The following is a 24,775-nucleotide window of genomic DNA, read 5'->3' as shown; positions in this document are numbered from 1 at the left end:
CGCTGGCTGGACCCAGAGGTATCAGAGCGCTTTACAATTGTAACAAAGGTGTTTAAAGACAGGTACAGTGTGTATAAGTACAGAAAGTTGATTAAAAAATAAGCAGTCCACATAGGATAAAGGTTACACTAGATGAAAAGTAAAAAACAATTGCTAAACACCATAAGATATACAATATAGAGGTCGCAGTTTGGTGGGAAGGTTCGATAAAATATACCTAGGAGCAAGAAGGACCAAAAATATGAAAGAAAAACGGAAGATCATAAGGTGTAGTAAGAAACGGGAGGTAAAGGAGAGGTAAGGAGGGTAGGGAAGGTGATAAGATTGAAGGGGAAGGGAAGGAGAGGGGGGCAGGAGGGCGTTCACTAGCCGTAGGCGGAGCAGCTGGGTCGGGGGATGCTAAGGAAGGCGAGGCCACTCGGGAGTTAGTTAGAAGCCCCCATATTTATTAAGGAGAAGAAGTTTGAGTTCTTTTTTGAAGCTGGGGTAGGACGGGTTACAACTGAGGTCTGGTGGGAGGGCATTGCAAATAAGAGGGGCATTGCCTGAAAAGGAGCGTGGCTGAGTGGAATTCTTTTTCTGAAGGGGGGGATAAGTAGGAGGGTGTTAGAGCTTCTCAGGGATCGCGTGTAGCCTGCTTTGGTCAATTTGATAGCAAGGTATGTCAGAGTGTTTTGGTGGAGGATATTGTGCATAATGCAGGCGGTTTTATAAGTGGATCTGCCTTCAATGGGGAGCCATTTGAGGGTTTTGAGGGCGGGAGGGATGTGGTCAAATCGTTTGCAGTCTGTGATAAGCCTGGCCGTGAGGTTGAGCACTGATTTTAGAGGTGCCAGGTGTGTTTTGGGAATTCTGGTGAGGATGGCATTGCCGTAATCAATGCGCGATAGAACAAGAGATTGAACTGCTAGAGTTTTTGATGTGTACGTTGAGAGATAGGCTGTTGTCAAGGGAGATGCCCAAGGATTTGACTGAGGTGGCTAGGGACAAGGGGCAATTGAGGGCATTAAGGTCTGTGATCCAATTTTTTTAATGGGGAGCTGGGTTTTTTTTGGGGAGTAAAGAATAATTTCAGTTTTTTTAGGGTTAAGTTTGAGGTGGTTCGAGTGGAACTAGGCTTGAATTTTGATGAGGTTGGTGTTGAGGTGGAGGATGTCAGCATGGGTTTTTATCTTGTGGTAGAGTTGAGTATCGTCAGCGTAAAGATGGTAGTTGATGCCGGCTTGTTTGAGAATGAGGATGAGGGTGAGGGGTTCCATGAAGAGGTTAAAGAGACAGGTAGAGAGAATGGATCCTTGCGGTACTGCTAAAGAAGTGGGGGAGAAGTTAGATAAGCAGTTTTGGATTTTAATTTGTTGAGCACGGTGTTGCAGGTATGAGACAAACCAATTATGAGTCATACCTTTAAGGCCGAATCGTTCTCTAAGGACTTTGCGTAGAACAGAATGGTTAACGGTATCGAACGCTGTGGAGAGATCGAGGAGGATCAATAGGCTAGATTTGCCATTGTCGAGGGAGTGGTGAATGTCATCTACAATGTTAAGCATTGCGGTTTCAGTGCTGCAACCTTTCCTGTAGCCTGATTAGAGGGAGTCAAGTAAGTTAAAAAGTTCAATGTGTCTGTCAAGCTGAAGAAGGACACATTTTTCCAGGGCTTTCGAGAGAAGGGGCAGATTGGAAATAGGACGGAGGTTGTTGAGGTCATTAGGGTTGGCAGTAGGGTTTTTGAGAATGGTGGTGATTTCGCCCAGTTGTAGGGAGGAAGGGACACAGCCTTTGGCTAGGGAAGTGTTAATGATCGAGGTCCAGGAAGGGGTAATGATGTGTTTGAAATTTTGAACAAGTTTAGAGGGGAGGGGGTCTTTGGTGTGGGAGGAGGATTTAAGTTTCGCAATGATGTCAAAGACATCTCTTTCAGTAACTGGCTGGAAATTATGCCAGGCTGCGTTATTTTTAAGGAGAGTGTTAGGGGTATCAGAATCGTGGAGGGAGAAGGGAATTAAAGTGATCGGGAGATCAATGTTATGTAGGTTCATGGAGGGAGCAGGGGGGGTGGGAGGGATGCAGGTGAGTTAGGGGAGATGTCCAAAATGGAGGTAGTGGTCGGAGTCTGGAGGAAGGATTGTTCTATTCTAGCAATTTTTTCAGAGAAAAAGAGGGCTATTTCTTCGCATCTAGTGGTCGAGGCCAGAAGTATAGGAGGAGTGGATGAGGTTTGATTGCGAACAATGTTAAACAGTTCTCTGGGTCTATTTTTGGCTCGGTCCAGTTGTGCTCAGAAAAAGGATGCTTTTTGTTTAAAGATGTGTTTTTTTATAAGATGATCTTACAAGTCTGAGGCGAGCTAGGTGCAAAGGGATAGGGTGTTGTCTCCACGTTCTTTCCGTCCGTCTAAGTGAGCGTCTTTCTTTATTAAGCTCAGAATTGAACCATGGTTTGGAAGGAATGGTTCTTTAGTTTTTGAGCTTCAGCGGGGCCAGTAGGTCCAGGGTATCCACGACTGCTAGGTTGTAGTGTTCTATAAGCTCATTCGCGTTCAGTGAGGGAGGGATGGCGAGAAGTTGGGCATGGAGTTTGGATTCCAGTAAATCAGGCGGGATATTATTAAGATTTCTGGACAGTTTCATGGGTTTAATGATTTTCGTGGGAGGAGGGATGGCAGAGACCGCTATAGAGAACAGAATGAGATGATGGTCGGACCAGTCGATGGGAACGATGTTGAATAGGAGGGCTAGATCTTTGCTTGTAATGAAGGCATCTAGGATTGCTCCTTTGGAATGGGTCTAAGATTTACAAAGTTGCTCAAGGTTATTGATCTTGAGAAGGTTGGATAGGAGGGTGATAGAGGGGTTATTGGTCTCATTCCAATGGAGATTGAGGTCTCCCAGAAAAATGTTTTGGGAGTTGGAAAGTGATGATTGTGTAAGAAGGTCGGATAGCTCATCAACGAAGGGATGTGTATGGCCGGGAGGGTTATATATGTTGTGAAGGCGAATGGGTTGGGAGCCGTGAATTTTGAGTTCAGCTTCGAGGTATTAAAGGGAGGAGTAATTAGGAAAAGTTGTAATTCCTCTTTGAAGATGATGGCAACACCACCGCCTTTTCGGGCGGGCCGGTATTTTCTTAGAATAGAGTAGCCTGTAGGGGCGAGGAGGTCAAGGATGCTTGTTGAGTGGTCATTGTGCCAGGTTTCCGTTAGGAACGTGATGTCGATGGATTCACTTAGAATTGTTTCAGAGATTTCAATGGCATGTTGAACAGCGGACCGACAATTGACAAGCATGCAGGAAAGAGGTTTAGGGAGAGCTTTGGGGAGTGGAAGGGAGTGGATGGAGGTTAAGTCGGGAGGTGGCCTAGGTGTATTAGGTGAGTGGGGAGTTCGGCTAGTCCCTAATATGATGGGTATGCTGGAGACAGAGGGAGGCTGGATTTTAGTGGGTGAGCAGAGGTCTAGGATCTCCATAGGTGAGAGGGGGCAGGCGGTGCGGAGAGATCTGTGTGCGCGGCAGTGTAGAGGAGTTGTGCAAAATGGTTTTGGGGTAGTGGGATTAATATGTCTGGAGTGAGTGGTGTTTATCCGGAGTGGGAGGGCTCCGTTTTTGCGGGAATAGAAATCAGATCTAAGATGAGCGAGCTCTCTAGAGAGAGTGGCGAGAGTGCGTTCAATGTTGTCAAGAGAGTTAGATATAAGACTAAGGTGGGAAATTGGAGAAGGTGGAGGGAGCGGCACGGGGTGTTACTAAGGTGGGAAATTGGAGAAGGTGGAGGGAGCAGCATGGGATGTTATGGCTGCACTCACACGCAATAGTGACAGTGGCACTTTTAGGCACCAGTTCTGTGTGCATTTCCACGGACAAGTGATGACAAAACTTTCATGCTTTAGTAGCAGTGGTACTCCTAGGCACTAGTGATGGCTGCACTACCAGGCGCTAGTGATGGTGGCACTCTGAGGCTACAGTTATATCTGCACTCACATGCACCAGTGGTGAGACTTTTAGGCAAGGAACTAGTTATGACTGCACTGACACTCACTAGTGACAGTGGCACTTTTAGGCACCAGTTCTTTGTCAACTGCCACAGACTAGAGACAGTGGCACTTTTATATGCTAGCTGTAGCTGCTCTTCCTCTAAAGAGTGATGGTGGCACTGTGAGGCAACAGTGGTATCTGTACTCATGCACTGGTGGTGGTGAGACTCATAGGCAAGGTGCCAGTAGTGATTTTACTCACACGCACTCGTGACAGTGGCACTTTTAGGCACCAGTTCGGGGCGAACTGCCACGGACTAGTGATGATGGCACTTTTAGGCACCCTACCAGGTATGGCTGTACTCACAAGCACTAGTGACAGTGGTAGTGACTTTAGGCACTAGTCCTTGGTGCACTTCCGTGGACTAGTGATGGTTGAATTCTCATGCTCTAGTAGCAGAGGTACTCTTAGGCACCAAACACAACATGCTTCCATGCAGCCATTCCACAGTTAGCATTTACCGCGATGTTATAATGCACTTAAGAGTATATGATATAGCTGCATCACAGAACAGCCTCAGCGAATAGATTCTGAAAGATGCGGAGGAGTCCAGCTCATGCATGGGCACCCTCTCACATAAACCCAAGCACTATGCCTTCAGGATTGATAAGGCCTGCCATAGGAGTGACAGATAGGTTTATATGTGTCAGTGATTAAAGGTAGATATAGGTAACCTATGTCTTAGTAAGGAGTGCATGCACCACCTTACCCAGGCTGCAGTAGCAGTCCTGTGGTGTCATTTTGGAAGGCTTCCTAGGAGTGGCATAATACATGCTGCAGCACCTGGTAGGCCTCTGGGGCAGCTGTGCGCTTAGCACCTGGTGTACCATATACTAGGGACTCACAAGGGTACCACAGTAACTAAACTGGAGTGTACCTAAAGTACATGCAATCATTTTAGAGAGGAAGCCGTTAGGCTGGGATCCTGGATAGCAGGGAACCAGCCAGACTAAAGTCGAAAAACAGTAAAACACCGGCAAAAAGTGGGGGTAACTATAGTAAGTAGTTCCTAATCTCCTACATGCACTACCAGGAACTAGTGATAGTTGCACTCTGAGGCAACAGTTATACATGCACTCACGCACTGGTGGTGGTGATCCATAAAGGCAATGTGCAAGTTGTGATTACACTCACACGCACTCGTGACAGTGGCACTTTAGGCACCAGTTCTGGTTGAACTACCACGGACTAGTGATGGTGGCACTTTAAGGCAAGGTACCAGGTATGGCTGTACTCACACACACTAGTGACAGTGGTACTTTTAGGCACTAGTCCTGGATCCACTACCATGGACTAGTGATGGTGGCACTTTGAGGCAAGGTGCCTGGTATGGCTACACTCACATGCACTGGTGACAATGGCATTTTTAGGCACATGTTCTGGGTGAACTTCCATGGACTAGAGGCGGTGGCGCTCTTAAGCAAGGCACCAGTTATGGTTGCACTCACATGTACTAGTGACAGTGGCACTTTTAGGCACCAGCACCTCTGCTCTACTAGCTAAGGCACTATTGATGGTCTCACTTCTAAGTTCTAGGGACAGTGGCACTATTAGGCACTAGTGATGGCTGCTCTACCAGGCACTAGTGATAGTTTCACTTCTACGTTCTACTGATGGTGGCACTCGTAGGCACTAGTGATGGTCTCACTTCTATATTATAGTGTCAGTAGCACTATTATACACCAGTGATGGCTGCTCTTCCGGGCACTAGTGATGGTCTCACTTCTACGTTCTAGTGACAGTGGCACTATTAGGCACTAGTGATAGCTGCTCTTCCAGGCACTAGTGATAGTTTTACTTCCACCTTCTTGTGATGGTGGCACTCGTAGTCACTAGTGATGGTCTTTCTTCTACGTTCTACTGATGGTGGCACTTTTAGGCACAAGTGACGGCTGCTCTTCCAGGCACTAGTGATAGTTTCACTACTACGTTCTAGTGATGCTAGCACTATTAGGCAGTAGTGATGGCTGCTCTTCCAGGTGCTAGTGATAGTTTCAGTTCTACATTCTTGTGACGGTGGCACTTTTAGGCACTAGTGATGGTCTCACTTTTACGTTCTTGTGACAATGGCACTCTTAGGCACTAGTGGTAGCTGCTCTTCCAGGCACTAGTCATGGTTTCACCTCTACATTCTAGTGACGTGGCACTGGTAGGCACTAGTGATGGTCTCACTTCTATGTTCTAGTGACAGTAGCACTATTAGACACCAGTGATGGCTGCTCTTTCAGGCACTAGTGTTGGTGTCACTTCTACGTTCTAGTGACAGTGGCACTATTAGGCAGTAGTGATAGCTGCTCTTCCAGGCACTAGTGATGATTTCACCTCTACATTCTAGTGACGTGGCACTGGTAGGCACTAGTGATGGTCTCACTTCTATGTTCTAGTGACAGTAGCACTATTCGACACCAGTGATGGCTGCTCTTTCAGGCACTAGTGTTGGTGTCACTTCTACGTTCTAGTGACAGTGGCACTATTAGGCAGTAGTGATGGCTACTCTTCCCGTCACTAGTGATGGTTTCACTTCACCGTTCTAGTGATGGTGCCACTCTTAGGCACTAGTGATGGCTGCTCTTCCAGGCACTAGTGATGGTTTCACTTCTACGTTCTAGTGACGGTGCCACTCTTAGGCACTAGTGATGGCTGCTCTTCCAGGCACTAGTGATGGTTTCACTTCTATGTTCTAGTGACAGTGACACTCTTAGGTACTAGTGATGGCTGCTCTACCAGGCACTAGTGATGGTTTCACTTCTACGTTCTAGTGACGGTGCCACTCTTAGGCACTAGTGATGGCTGCTCTTCCAGGCACTAGTGATGGTTTCACTTCTATGTTCTAGTGACAGTGACACTCTTAGGTACTAGTGATGGCTGCTCTACCAGGCACTAGTGATGGTCTCACTTCTATGTTCTAGTGACGGTTTCACTCTTGGCACTAGTGATAGCTGCTGTTCCAGGCACTAGTGATAGTTTCACTTTTAGGTTCTAGTCACGGTGGCATTCCTGGGCACCAGTAATAGCTGCTCTTCGCGGCACTAGTGATAGTTTTGCTTTCATGCATCAACGATGGCTACATGCTCGGGCACTTTTGATGCCTGTTTTCCCAGGCGCTGATGATGCACTTCCAGGCTGCAGTAATGGTTTCTGTCCCATGCACTAATGATAGATGTAGAGAGGGTTGACTCCTGGGCTCTACAAACAGGTTCATTCTCTAGCAGCAGTAACCTCAATGGAGAGGTACTATAAGGTACTCAGTGCCTGCACTTTCTTTTTAATTGGATTGGAAGTGATAGTACAGGCACTTCTCAGCACGGCTTCAATACTTTTATTAGAAGAGTTCATGCACTTTTCATCAGCAAATAGGTACTCTGTGACAAGTCCAGCTCATTTCAGCACTGGCAAAACAAACACACATCTCCCCTGCAGCACAGCAAAAACACTCATCACCTCTAGTAGGTACGAGAAAGTCCTACTGTACAGGTTTATTGGTGCGCCTTCCACACTATTCTCTGCCACACTTTACTAGATCCTAAACTCACCATCAGAACCAGCGACCATATGGGCACGTTCAAATCTCACCCTCCTGGCTTCAAGCTTGCTGGATTTCCATCAAAAATAGCGCCACGTGAAATGTTCTGAGATGGATGGGGCTGCCACCAACCGCCTCTCTGCCACCCTATCCAGGTACACTCCACCTGGACCCTAATACCATACTCGTCGCACCCAATCTGCCCTGTGCTAGCGCTAGGTTTCGGTCCTTCTACCTTCTGGGCTCTCTATACTGGAAATCTCTAACACGAAGCATACATGAACGCTCCTCTTTCCAGGGGTACAAACGAGAGTTGTATAAGTACTTACTGCTCAAAACAGACTCCGGTGAGCCAGCCTGTCTCTAAGTAAGTGGCCACGTCTGCCAGCACGCCACATTTGACTTCGATATGTAATTACATGCGTGTTTGTCTTCATCAACGAGTCCCACAAAACGTGTGCAAACAATTATTGTGTCAACATATGCGGCAAATGCAGTGGAACATCTGTAAAACAATACATGCCAGGGCACTCGTCAGAACCTGGCATCTTGCACCATCCATTGCCTCTGCCAGTGCAGCAGTGACAGTACCAACACAACTGCTAACCACCCCTCTCCTACAAGTGTCACTCATTGTATTTCAGGCCCCAAACGCTATAAGACGGCTTGGGCTGCAGGTATTAGTCAGCCGTGGCCGGCAGTGGGAGTGCCTGCAGGGCGGTGAAGTGGGGAGGGGGAGGAGTAGGGTGGGGGGTAGTAATGTATGGATTACGGAGGTTTACAGGTAAGTAAACAAATAAATAAATAAAACAAATTTAGTTGAGTGCACTGCATCCCCAAATGCGATGCAGTGCGCGCAACGAAATTCGTTTTATTTATTTAAATGTTTACTTACCTGTAAAACTCCGTAATCCATTCATTACTACCCCCCACCCTGCCCCTCGCCATGTCACCGCCCTGCAGGTACTCCCAGTGCTCTGGCTGGTATTAGTGATTATTAATGCATGATAAAGTCGTGAACAGCTGTTGTTGTGCTACTACCCAAATGTGGTAGACAGCGCCACCGTGTGGCAGAATGCCACAAGAACCAGTGCTAAGAATTTACTGCTGGTGCCGAGCACAAGAGACCACCGGCTCAAATTAAGAACTGGCAAGGTCAGGTTATAGTACTGTGCGTTATATCAGTATTGCGTTAAAGTATATATGATGTAATTTTAAATTACCACTACGACCTTGAAAAAAATAAAACTAGTGAACAGAAGTGAGCGGAAGTGCCCCCCCACGGGTCTCTATCAGGCTCTGTTTTGTGCCCTGGCACAGGCGGTTCGTTTTTTTCCGGACTGAAGTGATAGCAGGCACAACGGTATGCGCTGCTCACACTGCTCACTTCTCACTAGTGGAGAAGTCACAGCATGAAGGCATGCCAGGTGAGCGCTCTAAGGCAAGGAAAATCCTTTAAAGAAAGTAATTTTCTCTCTGGATTTCCCTTCTCTTTTTGAATCTCAGGAGCAGCAACATTGTCGTGGTGCCACCAGGCTTTAAGAGGAAGTTTTTTCAATATTGTATACAAACCACAGTTGCTGCTTATTTATCTTGTGAAACTAAACAAGCATTGACAAAGCCAATAGTCCTGACTTGTTGTAGGTATGACGTTACTTGTATCAGATATTTGTATGTCACGACAGAAACAGTGTTTTTATTCCACTTAAAGCCATGCCGCGGGATTTCCTATGCGGCCAGTACTGTCGCGTCAGGCGCGTGTAACAGGCAGCAGAGCTGGAATAGTTGTTTGCTGTAGACGCAGAATTAGCACAACTGGGCCCGGATCCGGGCCTAGATGTATCAAGTCTTTTGCGATTCGTTAAGGCCGAAATTCGCAGAATTTCGGCCTTAACGAATCGCAAACGGACATTTTGCATCTTTTGGGATGTAAGAGAAATTAGCAAAATAAGGAATCGCAAAAAATTGCGATTCCTTATTTTGCTTAAGCATTTAAGGAATCGCAATTTTGCGATTCCTTAAATGCCATGTATGAAGCAATTTCAATTTGCGAATTCAGGTTAAGAAATCGCAAATTAACACCAATTTCAGGTTGGTGTTAATTTGCGAATTCCATTCAAAATTCACAATTAAGCAATTTTGAAGGTGGCATGTGGCACACATACATGCCCTGGGCATGTATGTGGGCCATATGCACACACATGTAAGTTTCAGGGGTGCAGCAGGGTGTCTATGAGACACCCCTGCACCCTTGCAATAATTCTCAAATTGCGATTAGCAAATTGCGAATTCGCAATTTGAGAATTATTTTACAATCATTCCTATGGGCCTCCTGGCCCATAGGAATGAATGGGAAATGATTCCTTATTTGCGAATTCGCAACTTGCGAATTCGCAAATTAGGAATAATAAGGAATCGCAAAAAAAAGCGATTATAAACATACATCCCATTTTGCGATTTCTTAATAGCGATTCGGTAAAAATCGCTATTAAGAAATCGCAAATGAGAACGATGATACATCTAGGCCCCGGTCTTTTTCAAATGTGCGAAATGTTCATACCTGATGCTGACGTGAACTAACTCCCATGGATTATTAGTAAGAGCCCCCTGAGGGCAGTGCAAGTGGGGTAGCATCCTTACCGCGCACCACAAAAAATTGCTCAAAAAATGCGTATTTTCTGGTGGATGGGGAGCGCTCCAACTGCAAAATCCATCTGTGTCTATAGCGCCGAACATCCTTTCACCGTGCACGCTCAGGGGCGTTGGACTGGTTTCTGTCCAGTTCCTACAAGCAGGATTCTGCAGAGGTGGGCGCCCCAATCTCAAAAGGGGCACTCCAGCCTGTGGTGCACGTGGACGGCAAACTCAGGAGCGGACGGGCCTGAGGCTGGCATCTGTGCTGGCTCCATTTGACGCAGGAAATCAAAGCAACCACAAGTGGCAATTAGCAGCAGAAAGGGAGAGAATTATCGGCGGTCATGGACCCTATGGGTTCTGCCCGTAGCACAGTTTTTGCACTACTGCTGACTACAAGCTAATCTCAAAACCAGTGCTCGCTCGTGTTTTGTGGCCTCTCATCCCACCAACTGTTATCTGGTGATCAATAGTGGAATACAACTTTTGAAATGGTCCTTAGAAACAGTGCTGGGACTATTGAAGGGCACGAATCTCATTATTAGCCCTGGCGCCTAATTGACCACCAATACCTCACCTGGTACCTGCTGTAAAGGGTGATTTGGGCCACGGAGTGTTTGCACGCACAGCGTACACTGGGGTCTCAGTAAAGCGCTATATGAACAGTGCTAAAAGTTCTCAGCTCGGATAAAGGCGCACTGTCTCGGCAGGTAAACACGAAGGGTGAATCTGACCCGACTCGTGAGGTGACCGCGCACACAATGCTTTTTGTCTTGCTTGCTCAACGGTCGGTTTTCCGTTTCGTCGCACGATACATCCGGGCCTCTCCTCGGGTGACCCCGCCGAGTCTTTCTATGTACAGCACAGGACAGTGTGTCTGCTGGGAGCTGAGCCGCGCACAAGCAGCTGATTACAGGTGACCCTGCTGAGAGTTCACGGGTGACGACTGCCAGTCACCCGCGCCCGGCTGGCGCAAGGATGTGAGATGTCCCAGCAGAAGTGGCGGTCCCCCCTCCCCCCTCCCCCCTCCATAGTAACAGAGCAACAAGCATTTGCTACCTACTGGGACTATACTATCCCCGCTGCTGGTGACTCGCAGATCCCCCCCGCTCCCAGAAAGATGACGAATACTGCTTCACACTTGATCTAAAAGCAGTGCTTTCAGCGGGATGGAAGGGGTGACGGCGCTTTAGAGGGGGCGTGGATTACGAAGGTAACTAAGGGATAATTTGGGAGCCAACCCCTATGTACCCAATGCAACGGCCTATTAAACAGAGCCCTCATTTACACTGAGAGTGAAAGAAGATAATAGCCAACAGCACTTCAACCCTGCAGAGGTTGATACAATGAGTACCATTGAGTTGCGTAACAATAAACATCTGTCCTTCAGCGCCAAGATACCCTTGGGTGAATGTGCGCTCTACATACATATGTTGTGTTATGTTATCCATTTGTTGTGTATTCTAGATATGTCCAAGATTAACTTTGCTCACAGGCTAGCCATGCTCTTAAAGAATAACATCGTTTTTATTTTTTTTCCAGTGATTTTCAGCGTTCAGTATGCTTGCGTGGATTTATTTACAAGATCTGGTTGCAGTTTGTCTATCAAGCCGAATGGAGTTGATAGTGGGATAAGAAACTTAAAGGGAATACTATTATACAATCTAATGGTGCTCCATGTCGTCTGCAGAAGGATGAATGCCCGGTTTGGCACTAGATGTTATTAGTTCCAATCCAATGATTTGCAGGACACAATCAGATGTCAGCAGGGAGCGTTTAACTCTTCGCGTCACCAAAATGTGTAGCCAGATTCGCCAAATTAACTGTTGTCTGCATTTATTTTTGTATTTTGTCCTTACATCTCTCTCAGAGCATTCTCTTTGCACCTGCTTCACATGAAAGGTCACTGGATGAAAAATCTTATTTCTGCTTGACAAGAGCGTAAACTCTCGTGACGTGTTATTCTAGTTGTTTCATGGTATTCTGTACTACTTTACTAATGTGTAAAACGTTCAGACATAACATGATGTAACTTGTTGTACAAACTCCAAATAAATGAATGAATGAGGAAGCACTTGTAAAGCGTCTGGTTACCCGAGGGCATCACAGCGCTAAGGAGCACGCTAAACCAGATTCACAACACGTCAAGGGCATAGGAAGGTTTTTAACAGTGTACGGAAGTGCTGGTGGGTCGGTTGAGAGCAGATATGAAGGGAAATGAGATTCCAAATTTTGGCCACAATATAAGAAAATGAGGGACCTCCACTTCTGGTTCGTTTGATTTTTGGGACTGTCAGTAGGTATTTACCCTCTGAGCTTAGGGCTCTTTTGGGCTGGTAGGCATGAATCAGCCTGAATCATTGTGGATCCTTTCCCAGCTAGCGCTTTATGTGCAATGCACATCGCTTGGAATTGAATCCTCTCCTGGATTGGAAGCCAGTATAAGGAGGCCAGAGCAGGTTTGGCTGAAAGCCGTTTTGGGACATTTAAGAGCAGCCGGGCTGCACAGTTTTGGACTGTCTGTAATATTTTAGTAGTAGAAAGTGGGCCTCCAAGATAAATGGCGTTCCCATAGTCCAGGCGAAACAGGATTAATGCTTGTACTAGCAGTCTTCTGGCCAAGAAAGGTAGTAGGGGAAGGATTTTCCTGATCATCCGCAAAAGGTCATAACAGGTGCCTGCCACTTTTCGCGCTTGTTCCTTAAGATCTACATTGGAATCGAGTACGACTCCTCTGCTTTTTATATGCTTTTTTGGGGGAGGTAGATGACCCAGACTGTTAGGCCACCAGGAGTCTATATTGAGTTGGGCCGCGTTACCAAGAAGCATCATTTCCGTTTTTACTCCATTGAGCTTCAGATATGAGGAGTCCATCCAATTGGCCACTTTTTTTAGGCAGGATGAAAGGGCCAGTCCTGAATTGTCATTTTTATTTAGGGAGACGACTAACTTTGTATCGTCTGCATAGGTGACGATCTTCACCCCGAAAGGGATGTCTATATGTGCCTGGGAGCTCAGGTAGACGTTAAACAGGGTGGGGCTTAATGCAGATCCCTGAGGGACTCCACATGTAAGAGGTACTTGTTTGGAGGTACTGTCTTCCTCAAACACTGAAAAAACTCTGTTTTCTAAAAAAGACTGCAACCATTTCAGTCCTATTCCGTTAACTCCAATATCACGGAGTCTGAAAATCAGGAGCGAGTGGTTGACTGTGTTGAAGGCTGCACTTAAGTCTAATAAAATGATTTCAGTGCAGCCTCCGCTGTCAAGAATGTTTCTAGTTTCCTCCATTACCGACTAATCTGAAGCCTGTTTGCGAGTAGTGGAGCAAGTTATTATTTTCTAGGAAACCCGAAAGTGACGAGTTTACATGTTTCTCTGCGATCTTGCTTATGCCATGCAGTAGGGTAATTGGTCGGTAGTTTGCTCAGACTTCAAGGTCTAGATTGGGTTTCTTTAGCAGAGCCTTTACAATCGCCTGTTTCCACAGGGGAGGTACAATTCCTGTGCGAAAAGAGGCATTAATCAGGTCAACTATCACTGAGGAGATGGTCTAGCTAATCTACTGTAGGATAGTGGGCAGAGCTGGGTCAATAGGTGAACATGATTCGAGACAGGTCAAGATTTCTACTAAGGAGTTATGGTCCAGTGGGCAATATTCCCTCAGTAGGACCTGTTCCTTTAATGGGTCACGTTGAGGTACCAGCTGTATGTCTCTTTCCTGAGGGAAGGACGAGTAGATGGTTTGTATCTTAACCGAGAAGAATTCTGCTAGCTGGTTACATCGTAGTTGAGGATTATCTCTGGTCTGTGAAGGGGCCGGAGGAGTCAAAAGTGATTTGGCAATACGGAAGATTTCGAGCGGAGAGTTTACCGCCAATGTTATTTTATCTTGATTGTAACAGCTTTGTGCAGATTTTTTTCAGATTTGTAATGTTTAAAGGCTTCTTTGTATGTAGCTCTGTTGCTGAGTGAGAAGTCTTTTCTCCACTTCCTTTCCAATACTTTGCATTTTTGCTTAAGTTTCCGGAGTCCAGGGATATATATAAGCAAATCAAATTCAAATACATTGTTATTATTCAGAATTGACACTATTTGGATTAACCTGTTCACCTCACGTTTTACCACCAGCCAATCAAAGGTCGTTCCACGAACAATTAATGACTTTCGTTTCCAGAACTAATCGATATTCTGTTTTTTGGAATCAGCTGTACTTCAGGATCAGGACACCCCGGGCTACCAATGCATTGTATTTGACAGGGGCGCTCACCGCTGTGGAGCCGTAGTACAGCCGCACTTTCCTATCAAAGGGCAATTTAGGGCTCGGGTCTACGTCACACTGCGTAGCAGTGTGGGCCTAGCCCAAGAGTCCTTTTCTGAGGGTCTCCGAAAACCTACCTAACAAATTCCTGGCTGCTTGTGATTTTTCATCCTTTTTTTTGCCAGCTGCATGGCAATTGGGCTTCGTATGCATGTGTTTTCAGAAGAGAGCACGCAATAGGCCATAGGCGGTAGAGTAGCTCCCCCTATGGCATATTGTGTGCGGTCACGCGAACCAGAAGGCCATATTTCTTCAATTACCAGCTGTCAGGGGCCGCAGTAATTGAAGACAGATGCTGGGCGCACGTTTCTTTGTTTTTTTTTAATCCATTTCATCGAGCTCTCCCTGTCAGCGCCTCTTCTCTGTGTGTACGCTTTCTCCATCTCTGGTGTGCTGCGAATGCCCTGGAAACATTTTAATAATGGCACTTAGTTCAGCATTCCAGTTTTGTGTCTGAAATTAACGTTTTAAAGTTCAAATAATGACCGCGGATGAGAGCCGGCTCGTAATGCAGGGTACTCGGTTTCAAGGTGTTGCCATGGAAACTGTGCTTTATTGCATTTTCTCCACTTGATTTAGGATATTTGACAATCACAGCAACTATGTGCTTGTCTTCCCAAATCACAATATTTTAAAACACAAGCGGTCAGCGGGTAAAATCAGATTGTGTCTCTCAGTAGCTGTGAAAAAAAAATCCAGACAAAATGACTGTATTTTGTTTAACACAGACCGTTTGAGAGACGCTTATGTCTCAGTAGGTGCCGGAGAGTTGGAAAATGTAATCAGTGGCCTTCCTGGCACTGGTTTGTCCTGCCTGTACCTGTGTTTATTGTGCCATCTATCTTTTATGATCACTAGGACTTTAGCCTGAAACAGAGTTTTCTTTAACTGGAGCCATGTTTCCTCTATGCTGTTTATTGCTTGGGAAACATTGCTTCGTAAAGCCGCCCTACATTTCCATTTGAGCAGAGGCCTGTAACCGAATACAGCATGTCTGTGTTTATTCAGGATGGAGAGTAAAAAATACCCCTGCTCATGTAACATTAATCACTTCGCTGGTGTTCAGCTGAGGTCCCGGGGCGTCCCAGTAATGGCGCAGGTCGTGCTTTCATTAGAGCAGTCTACACTAAACTATCGAAAAATGGCTGCTCAGCAGTTCACGTCTACTGCCACACATGGCACCCGCTGGGAACACTGCTTTTTAGACAGCAGCAGCACACATATGATGCTTACACAACTGCTCCCTTCTTTCAGAGGAGCCGAGTCCGATGTACCCCACCGCAGACGCCCCCCAAAGTCAGCAGGGCCCAATTCGTATATTCTTCTTTACTCACAGACAGAGCAAAGATGCTTGCTTTTAGATGCAGATCACATACCTACAGACACCCAGGACGCAGACTGACAGACATGTACTCTTACACATACATGCACATGGACCGACAAACATACAATCACGCATACGCAAAAATCAACACATATCCAGACGCATAAACACAGTTCAACATGCATGATCCACATATACAGATGTGTACACAGACAACACACAGATGCACATTTACACATAAACAGCACACATGCACAAAGTCACAGACAACACACCGGCACACACTTACAGACAGACTGGGGAGTGCGGAGTGACAGTGAGTGCAGAGTGAGTGCGAGAATGACAGTGAGTGCAGAGTGAGTGTGAGACTGACAGTGAGTGCAGAGTGAGTGCAGAGTGAGTGCAGAATGAGAGTGAATGCAGAGTGAGAGTAAGTGCAGAGTGAGAGTGAGTGTAGAGTGAGAATAAGTGCAGAGTGAGAATGAGTGCAGAGTGAGAGTGAGTGCAGAGTGTGAGTGAGTGCAGAGTGACAGAAGTGAGTGCAGAATAAATGCAGAGTGAAAGTGAGAGCAGAGTGACAGTGAGTGCAGAGTGAGTAAGTGCAGAGTGAGTGCAGAATAAGAGTGAGTGCAGAGTAAGAATGAGTGCAGAGTGAGAGTGAGTGCAGAGTGAGTCAATAGTGAGAGTGAGTGCAGAGTGAGAGTGAGTGCAGAGTGAGAGTGAGTACAGAGTGAGTCCAGAATGAGTGTAGAGTAAGAGTGAGTGCAGAGTAAGTGAGTGCAGAGTGAGTGCAGAATAAGTGCAGAGTGAGAGTGAGTGCAAAATAAGAGAGAGTGCAGAGTGAGTGCAGAGTGAGTGCAGAATGACTACAGAGTGAGAGTGAGTGAGTGCAGAGTGTGAGTGAGTGCAGAGTGCATGCAGATTGAGTGCAGAGTGAGAGTGAGTGAGTGCATAGTGAGTGCAGAGTGCAGAGTGCTGAGTGCAGAGTGGGTGCAGAGGCAGAGTGAGTGCAGAGAGAGTGCAGGTGCAGAGTGCAGAGAAAGTGAGTGCAGAAAGAGTGCAGAGTACAGAGTGAGTACAGAGTGAGTGCAGAGTGAGTGCAGAGTGAGTGCAGGTGCAGCGCGAGTGCAGAGTGAGTGCAGGTGCAGAGTGAGTGCAGAGTGAGTGCAGAGTGAGTGTGAGTGGAGAGTGAGTGTAGAGTGAGTGCAGGTGCAGAGTGAGTGCAGAGTGAGTGCAGGGGCAGAGTGAGTGCAGAGTGAGTGTGAGTGCAATATGACTGCAGAGTGAATGTGACTGCAGAGTGACTGCAGCATGAGTGTGACTGCAGAGTGACTACAGAGTGAGTGTGACTGGAGAGTGACTGCAGAGTGAGTGTGACTGCAGAGTGACTGCAGACTGACTGCAGAGTGAGTGTAACTTCAGAGTAACAGTGACTGCAGAGTGACAGTGACTGCAGTGTGTGAGTGTGCAGGGTAAGCAGTGTGTGAGTGTGCAGGGTGAACAGTGTGTAAGCGTGCAGGGTGCACAGTGTGTGAGTGTGCAGGATGAACAGTGTGTGTGATATGCAGGGTGAACAGTGTGAGTGTGCAGGGTGAGCAGTGTATGAGTGTGTAGGGGCAGTGTGTGAGTGTGCAGGAAACGAACACTCAAACTAAGTCCACTACACACATACATAACACCACATACATAAGACCACACACACACCATACACACACCACACACACATACACCACACACACATACCACACACACACACACACACCACACACACACCACTCTCTCACCACCACACACTCATCACCACTCACCACCACACACTCACCACCACAGACTCACCACCACACACTCACCACTACACACACAACCACACACACAACCACACACCACCAGCTGTCAGTGCACGCTTTCACCAGGCACAAACACCACCAGCCATCAATGCACGCTTTCACAAAGCACAAACACCACCAGGCGTCAGTGCAGGCTTCCACAGTGCACACTTTCACCAGTCACACACAACACCAGCCGTCAGTTCACGCTTTTACAAGGCGCACTCACCAGCAGCCGTCAGTGCACACTTTCACCAAACACACACACCACCAGCCATCTGTGCACGCTTTTACCAGGCACACACACCACCAGCCGTCAATGCACGCTTCCACCAGGCACATACACCTCCAGCCGGCAGTGCACGCTTCCCCCAAGCACACACACCACCAGCCATCAGTGCACAATTTCGACAGGCACACACACCACCAGCCATCAGTGCACACATCAATTGTTAACGCATCCACAATTAACTATTGTAGCAATCGCAGTATGGTGCACTTTACTTTTAAACATATTCATCTAAAGCGCAGCATGCCACCATTGCTACAATTCCAATCCAACCCACATAATTCCACTACAAACCACATGCATACACTCCATAACACATGGCGAAAAGACATTGCCATTTACAATGCCATTAGCTCACACTCAAATAAATCCGAGACTTATTGCATTTCTAATGCTTGCTTTAATGTGCAATTATACAGATGAATCACTCAAGCAATCGGGCATAAACACAGCGTTAGCTGTTTGCTCGAGGTTATATGAAGAAACAATAACGCACAGAATACAAAGAGATTGAACGCTGGCCAATCTCCTTCGGACATCCTTGTTGGATGCACCTCATTGGATAATACATCGGGAAGGGCAGTGAGTCACGCCCCTTCCACTCTTGCTTTACTAGAAACGCCTGGACTGCCCACAGGACAGCCACTTGGGGAGTGCGCACAAGCACTTTAGCACCGGTTAGCAGTTGTAAAGTATGCAGAGTCCTAAAGCCAGCAAACATGATGACAGAAAAATTGAGGAAGGCAGGCAAAAAAGTTGTGGCAAGACCACCCTAAGGTAGCTAGGTCTAACACATTTTTATGCTATAAAAGGTATGAGTTAATTATTGAATCTTCGGTTTGCTTTTGCTTTTGCTTTGCGAATCAGCCCTAGGCAATTTTAAAATGTGCACTTTATTATAAAACAACATATGCACTTGCTGAAATTCTGGATGGAGATTCTTTCCAAAGTTTCCATCGACTAACACTCTTGTTCACCAACATTTACAAAAACCTCGAGGGAACGCTGTGGTCATCTGCAGAATGATGTAGTCAAGCAGAGAGGTCAACGTTTCCTGTACTATTGCAATCTCATATCCTACATGGAGCAAATAATCTGTTCCACGTGAAATCTGGCTGCGTTTATACACTCTGCAGTAGTTTGGAATTCCAAAATAACAATCATCTACTCTGGTATTTTGTTCCACAAAGAATAGACCAATTCACTCTTTAGTCGTGAACCGGACGCTAAATAAACATGAAGGTATTGAAATTACAAAGTTTGCTACTTTTGGAATGCAAAAACAGCTGTGGTCCCCCCCCCCCTAATATTCATGGAATGAAGTCCCATAGTTACTGGCTGGCGGCCAGAACACATCAATCAATGGCAGTTAGTCAGTCCCTTGGCCTGGCTTCCTTTTCACCAATCAGTCTGTGTTTTCTAAGCATGACAATCTGTTTGAATAATGAATGCACATCATCCAATTAGTTCGTCCGAGCCCTTTGTTCTCTGTACATTATTTCACCAAAGTGCAAACAGACCAACATTACTTAGCTGTCCATTATAATAGACAATGAGCTGTCCATTATTATCCAAACATTCCATAATGCATCACACGTTTATGTTATGTTGCTTAGCTACGTGGAATGCTTAGAGTAGCTTGCATGCATGGAATGTTTATGTTCAATTGGGAAAGGAAGGTGGGAGATGGGTGGATGGTGGACACAAGATAGGAAGTTAGGTCTATCAATGCCCCTCAGCTTCAATAAACATGCCTTACTTGTACAGCTGCACCTGAGTGTTTATAGCCCAACAGTTTATTTCTTATTTTTAAGTGTCCTCCTGGGTTCACCAGGTATACTACAGTCTGCGAGCACTGTTTGTAGTCTACTGAAGGTTCGCTGAACACTGTACGAGCCCTACGCCAATTCTGACCACTTCCTCCTCCTGACAGGAAGTGGTCATAGACAGGATACGTAGCAACAGCCAGCGGGAGTACAAGATAGCGGATCTTCAACATTCTCTATGTTCAACATTAAACATGTAAAGAACGCTGTCCCCAGATTAGCGTCCACCTTCGGAGAGGTTTTACTGCATTAAGCTATCTTCACACTCACACTTGAGACTGTTTTACCCCTTCCATGCTGATGACGGCAGGGAGCCGTCATGGCACACAGTGCTCGTGTGCTAATGACGGCTCCCAGCTGTCATAACCGCACCGGCGATTGGAATTTGCCGCACAGGTGCAAAATCGAGGACGCAGCCAGGGGGTTAAGACAGTTTTTATTTTTTTACGGAGTTTTTTATAGAGTGAACTTGACCATAATCGGGTATCCGGAAGCTTTATAAAGCACCAGTTGCGTTACATTAGGACACACTCATTTTTTGACATGGACAATCACCGGCCATACGAACAATATGCAACCCAAACGGACCAGTAGAGGCGGGGGAGACTGCCGGGGCCGGGACAATATCAATCACCAAATATACAAACAGTATCTAATCTCACCAGCCCGGATTGTCACTGCAACCTATTGCTACGTCTCCTACCCCCCCTAACCCACCCCCGAGGCACTCCTGCTTTTCCTTTGAATGTACCCCTGTATACTGTACCTTGTATATATAAACTTTCTTTTCAATAAAAAATTACTAAAATAAAAAAAACAAATAAGCTGACTCTCCTCAGCTAACTAGGATGGCCAGGTATAGAAAGACTATACTAGGGGGGACGAGCGTTCATGATTGAAGCAGCTCAACTATGGAATAATCTTCCAGTGGCCCTGAGACTCTCTTCTATTCCTTTACATTTTAGAAAGGGACTCTAAACATTTCTTTTTCCAAAAACCTAGAGCGCGTTTTAGGTTCTTTTTACCCAGTCCTATACGGCTGAGTAACGTCATATTGTATGGTATCCCTCTCTCTCCTACCATTGAGTACTACAGCGCCACGGTACCTGTTAGGTGGCAATGCGCTTTATAAATAAGACAGGGAATGGTTTGTGGGCTGAGCACGTGGTGCATATTGGAAAAAAAAATTCTAAAGTGTTCTACAATATACTTAGCATGCCCCAACCTGGAAAGACACAGGTAGTTTCTGCCATCTTCAACATTTGTAAACTACAATGTATCCCCACTGCTACTTATGGTGCAGAAGTTTGGGGATTTAGGCAGTGCGATAGCATTCAGGGGGAAAAAATAGATTTTGTCGTAAATTATTGGGTGTCCCTATCTCTTCATCACAGTATGCTTGTCACAGTGAATTGAAACTCCCTTACTTCGAAGACTATATTAAAGCACGTCCGCTTTCTTTTGGCTTGCGGTTTGGAGGAATCTTCGGCGCAGCTAACAAGGGAAATAATAATAGATTACCTTAGCTGTGATAAAGGAAGGGAAATAAACTGGCTTGCTGCAGTTAGGAAGAGTTTGATTAGCGTGAATCTTGAGTGGATATTTTGAAACCCGACTGACTCAGATGGCATAAGCAAAAAAAGTCTATAGAAGGCACTTTACGCCGTATATACCAAAACTAGATACGAAACAAAGGTACAGAAACTCTCCATAGCCAGATATATGATGATTAAGAACACCTCCCAATTACCCTGTAGTTATCTTTTAAGACCAATTAGCCAATGGGGAAAGGGACTGCTTTTCTGACTAAGGGTTGATACTATGACATTTCTGCTCTGTTTCCCATTGGGGTTCAATTCCAACCTCGATCAACTTTCATGCCCCTGTAACGCTCAATGTATCAAACAATGTTGCACTTTTTATTCTTTTATAGTTTTTATTTAAAATATACAAAACAGTTCTTGATGCCATTTTTAAGACTAAAGCCCTTATTGATTACAAGGCAGCATATGGGTATATAGTTACCTTGGAAGATGAGGAGTTGACCTTTTGTGTCGCTTCCTTTATGAAAGTAGCAGTACGTGCTCGCAACTCAATGTGCACCCTCTGAAATGTACTCCTTGTGAAATGTATTTATTTACATTATAGATACATCTTGTTGAGATCTTTTTATATTGTATTTTTAACTACCATGAATTGTATGACGTACCAGTTGAAGTCGATTAACATGAATTCCGTTCGATTTTTAATTGTCTCCCCTTTTATCTGACCGATATACTGTTATCATATGTTGAGATTTTTGGACCTGTGCTTTTATGGATATTTATTGTATTCAATGTTTTTTTTAGGGAATTTTTTTTATTGACAAGTTAATTAGGAAGACATGACTGTGTACATATAATAAATAAAAAAAAACAATTGTTTACAAAATAAATGTGGCTTATTCCCTGACAAAGATATATTTCATTTTCCACTTGGACCATATTTGCAAGGTAATTCAATTATTCATATTGAAAGCAAAAACAGTAAAAACATAATTGTCTGCAGCAACAAAATAGATATCGAACAAAATGAAAAGGTTAAGTAACCAAAGAGTCTTCAGAGAAAAAATTACCCCAGATTTTCTCGAATTTTTTTAATGAGCGAACTCCTCTGAGTTTTGCGAGCCCTAACTCCATAGAGTGAATTTCGTTGATTAAAGACCACCATTCCCAGATGCTAGGGGGTTTAGGACATATCCAGGCTCTAGCCAGTGTAAGTTTGGCACAGGAAATTAGGATAGTTATCAGGGCAGATTGAGGAAGGGGAACAGGATAGATGTTGAGTAAGACTATTGGTATTGTAAGAGAGGGTAAGAAGATTTTCTTAACTTCCAAAACTTTGAGTATTTCCCCCAAAAAATCTTTTAAAGTTGGGCAGGAGAACAGCATGTGTCCTAAGTGCTGCATAAGCGGAGCATTTAGTACATTTGGTACTATCGCCTTGAATGTTATTTTGGGACCACTTAGAGATCTTTTCCGGTGTATAGTATAGCATACATGTTGTTCGAAACTGATGTAACCTTAAACTGGACGATCGTACAGTGTTATTAATATTAGATAAGGAGCATGATATTTGTTTGGGAGTTATGTTTAAACCGGTTTTGCTACTCCATTTTTCAGCTAATTTTTGACAATCGTCGGTTTTGGTGGCACAAAGGTGTTTGTAGGCCTCACTTATCAGAGATTTGTTTTTGGTAGAATATAAACAGTTCCAGATATCACAATCTAAAATGTTGTAGATTTGGTTCTTCCCTATTAGAAAGTCATGTATTTGTAAATATTTAAATCTCATTGTTTCCGTCAAATTATACAGAGTTTGAAGTGTATTATAGTCTAGAAACCCTTGAGCGCCATACAAATCTCCCAAAACCTTAATTCCATGAGCAGACCATCTAAGGGCCATGCCATCTTTGAAAATCCCCGGGAGACCCGGGTTGCCCCATAACTGTAGTTTTGGATGATAAAAAGATGTATTGCAGTACGATAGAATATTAGCCCATATCCTAAAAATATCTTTGGCGGTCTTGAATTTCACCCTCTTGTAGTAGTTAGGGTTGTTCGCTCGGAGTAGAAACATTTTTGAGTCAGATTTTAACATAAAAGAATGGAAAAAGAAAGTGTCCTCAGTGTGTAGTAGAGACCGGAGGCGCCTGAAAAATGAAGACCAAAAGTACAATTTAACATCGGGGAAGTTTAGGCCTCCCTTATCTATATTGTTTTTTAAGAGTTTCAACGATCTTCTGGCTTTTTTGTATCCCCAGATAAAGCTGCTAAATATTCCGTCTAGTTGCTTAAAAAAAGAGTTGTTTAGTGCTAATGGAATAGAGCGAAAGAGGTATAAAAATTTAGGTAGTACCTTCATTTTGATAAGGTTAATTCTGCCAATTAGGTTCAAAGGCAATCTGTGCCATTTTTTTTGTAATATGGTAGTAGATTTTATTAGTTCGTTGTAGTTAAGATTGTTTATTTCTCGTATATTAGATGTAATTTTGACTCCTAGGTAAGTGGCAGTTTTACAAATCTCGGGGATTTTTACCGCTGGTGTGTGATTGGCTATGATTTGCGTTTTGTTTGTGTTTAGCTTATAGCCGGATACTTTGCCAAATTTACAAGCCTCAATGTTAATCCCTTGTAGTGCCTTAATAATATCAGAGGAATAAATGGTAATGTCGTCGGCATATGCCGTGATTTTCAATGTTTGTTCATTAGATTTCAAAGAGGGATATTTATTGTATTCAAATAAAGATTAAAATAAATAAATAAGACAAATAAATATTTCATACCATGCCTTTGCTGTGGCTATCTTTATGAGACATGTGTAAAGGTGGCTGAATCCGAGTTTTTTTCCATGTATGATATGTGCAGTTTTCTACAGAATTATGGGTACTGCGCACATTTTCAGGATATATTTTTCCTCAAATCTTGCTGCGTTTTATGCCAATCACATCCCATTCTTTGTATCATTATTGAATTGTTGCTTTGTGCAACTGCATTTTCTCTTTTAATTGTCTGATTTCTTTTTAGAATACCCTGCTTACTATGCTGACTTTCTGTATTATTATAAACAGAAAGAATGCAAAGAGGAGCACTACGAGCCTCAGCCAGTTTGATTACATTAGGGGGACAATTCCCATGTCCTGTAAAACCCATACCCTCCATAAAACTAAAATATCTCTGTTACTTACCGTATAATGTGTTGCAATGGCAAGCTTTGTAATAGTATGCGTTGTAATGGCATAGGAAATAGTGATATATGTAGTAATAGCATGCGTTGTAAAGACAGTTGTGTAGCAGCTGTGTTGTAATAGCAGTGAGTTGGAATGATTACGTTGTAATGGATTTTTCCTGTTGTAAGGTGAGTCTATTGAAACACGCAGCTGCATACACCCTTGCTCTGCCGTATGTTGAGGTGTCGCCTAGGTACAGAATCTGCAAACTCAAACTGCACCTTACTGGTGAGGAC

General features: G+C 44.7%; 1 protein-coding gene across 2 annotated transcripts in view; it reads right to left on the bottom strand.

Annotated features, from left to right (window-relative positions):
* The window catches only part of EHF (ETS homologous factor), a 115,656-nt gene that overhangs the window by 44,099 nt on the left and 46,782 nt on the right, over nt 1-24,775 (bottom strand). Inside the window, exon 2 of one of the 2 annotated variants that reach the window (XM_086959593.1) lies at nt 19,281-19,378. The exons of the other annotated variant lie outside the window; for it this stretch is intronic. Within the exon in view, the coding sequence (XP_086815719.1) occupies nt 19,281-19,301 (21 nt within the window). The 5' untranslated portion in view covers nt 19,302-19,378. The remainder of the gene's footprint in view (nt 1-19,280; nt 19,379-24,775) is intronic. 2 annotated transcript variants of the gene reach the window in all.

Source organism: Lissotriton vulgaris, chromosome 2_2 (assembly GCF_964263255.1).
Source record: "Lissotriton vulgaris chromosome 2_2, aLisVul1.2, whole genome shotgun sequence".
NCBI lineage: Eukaryota > Metazoa > Chordata > Amphibia > Caudata > Salamandridae > Lissotriton > Lissotriton vulgaris.
Note: the sequence above shows the minus strand (reverse complement) of the source record. Positions and strands in the feature narration are given on the sequence as shown.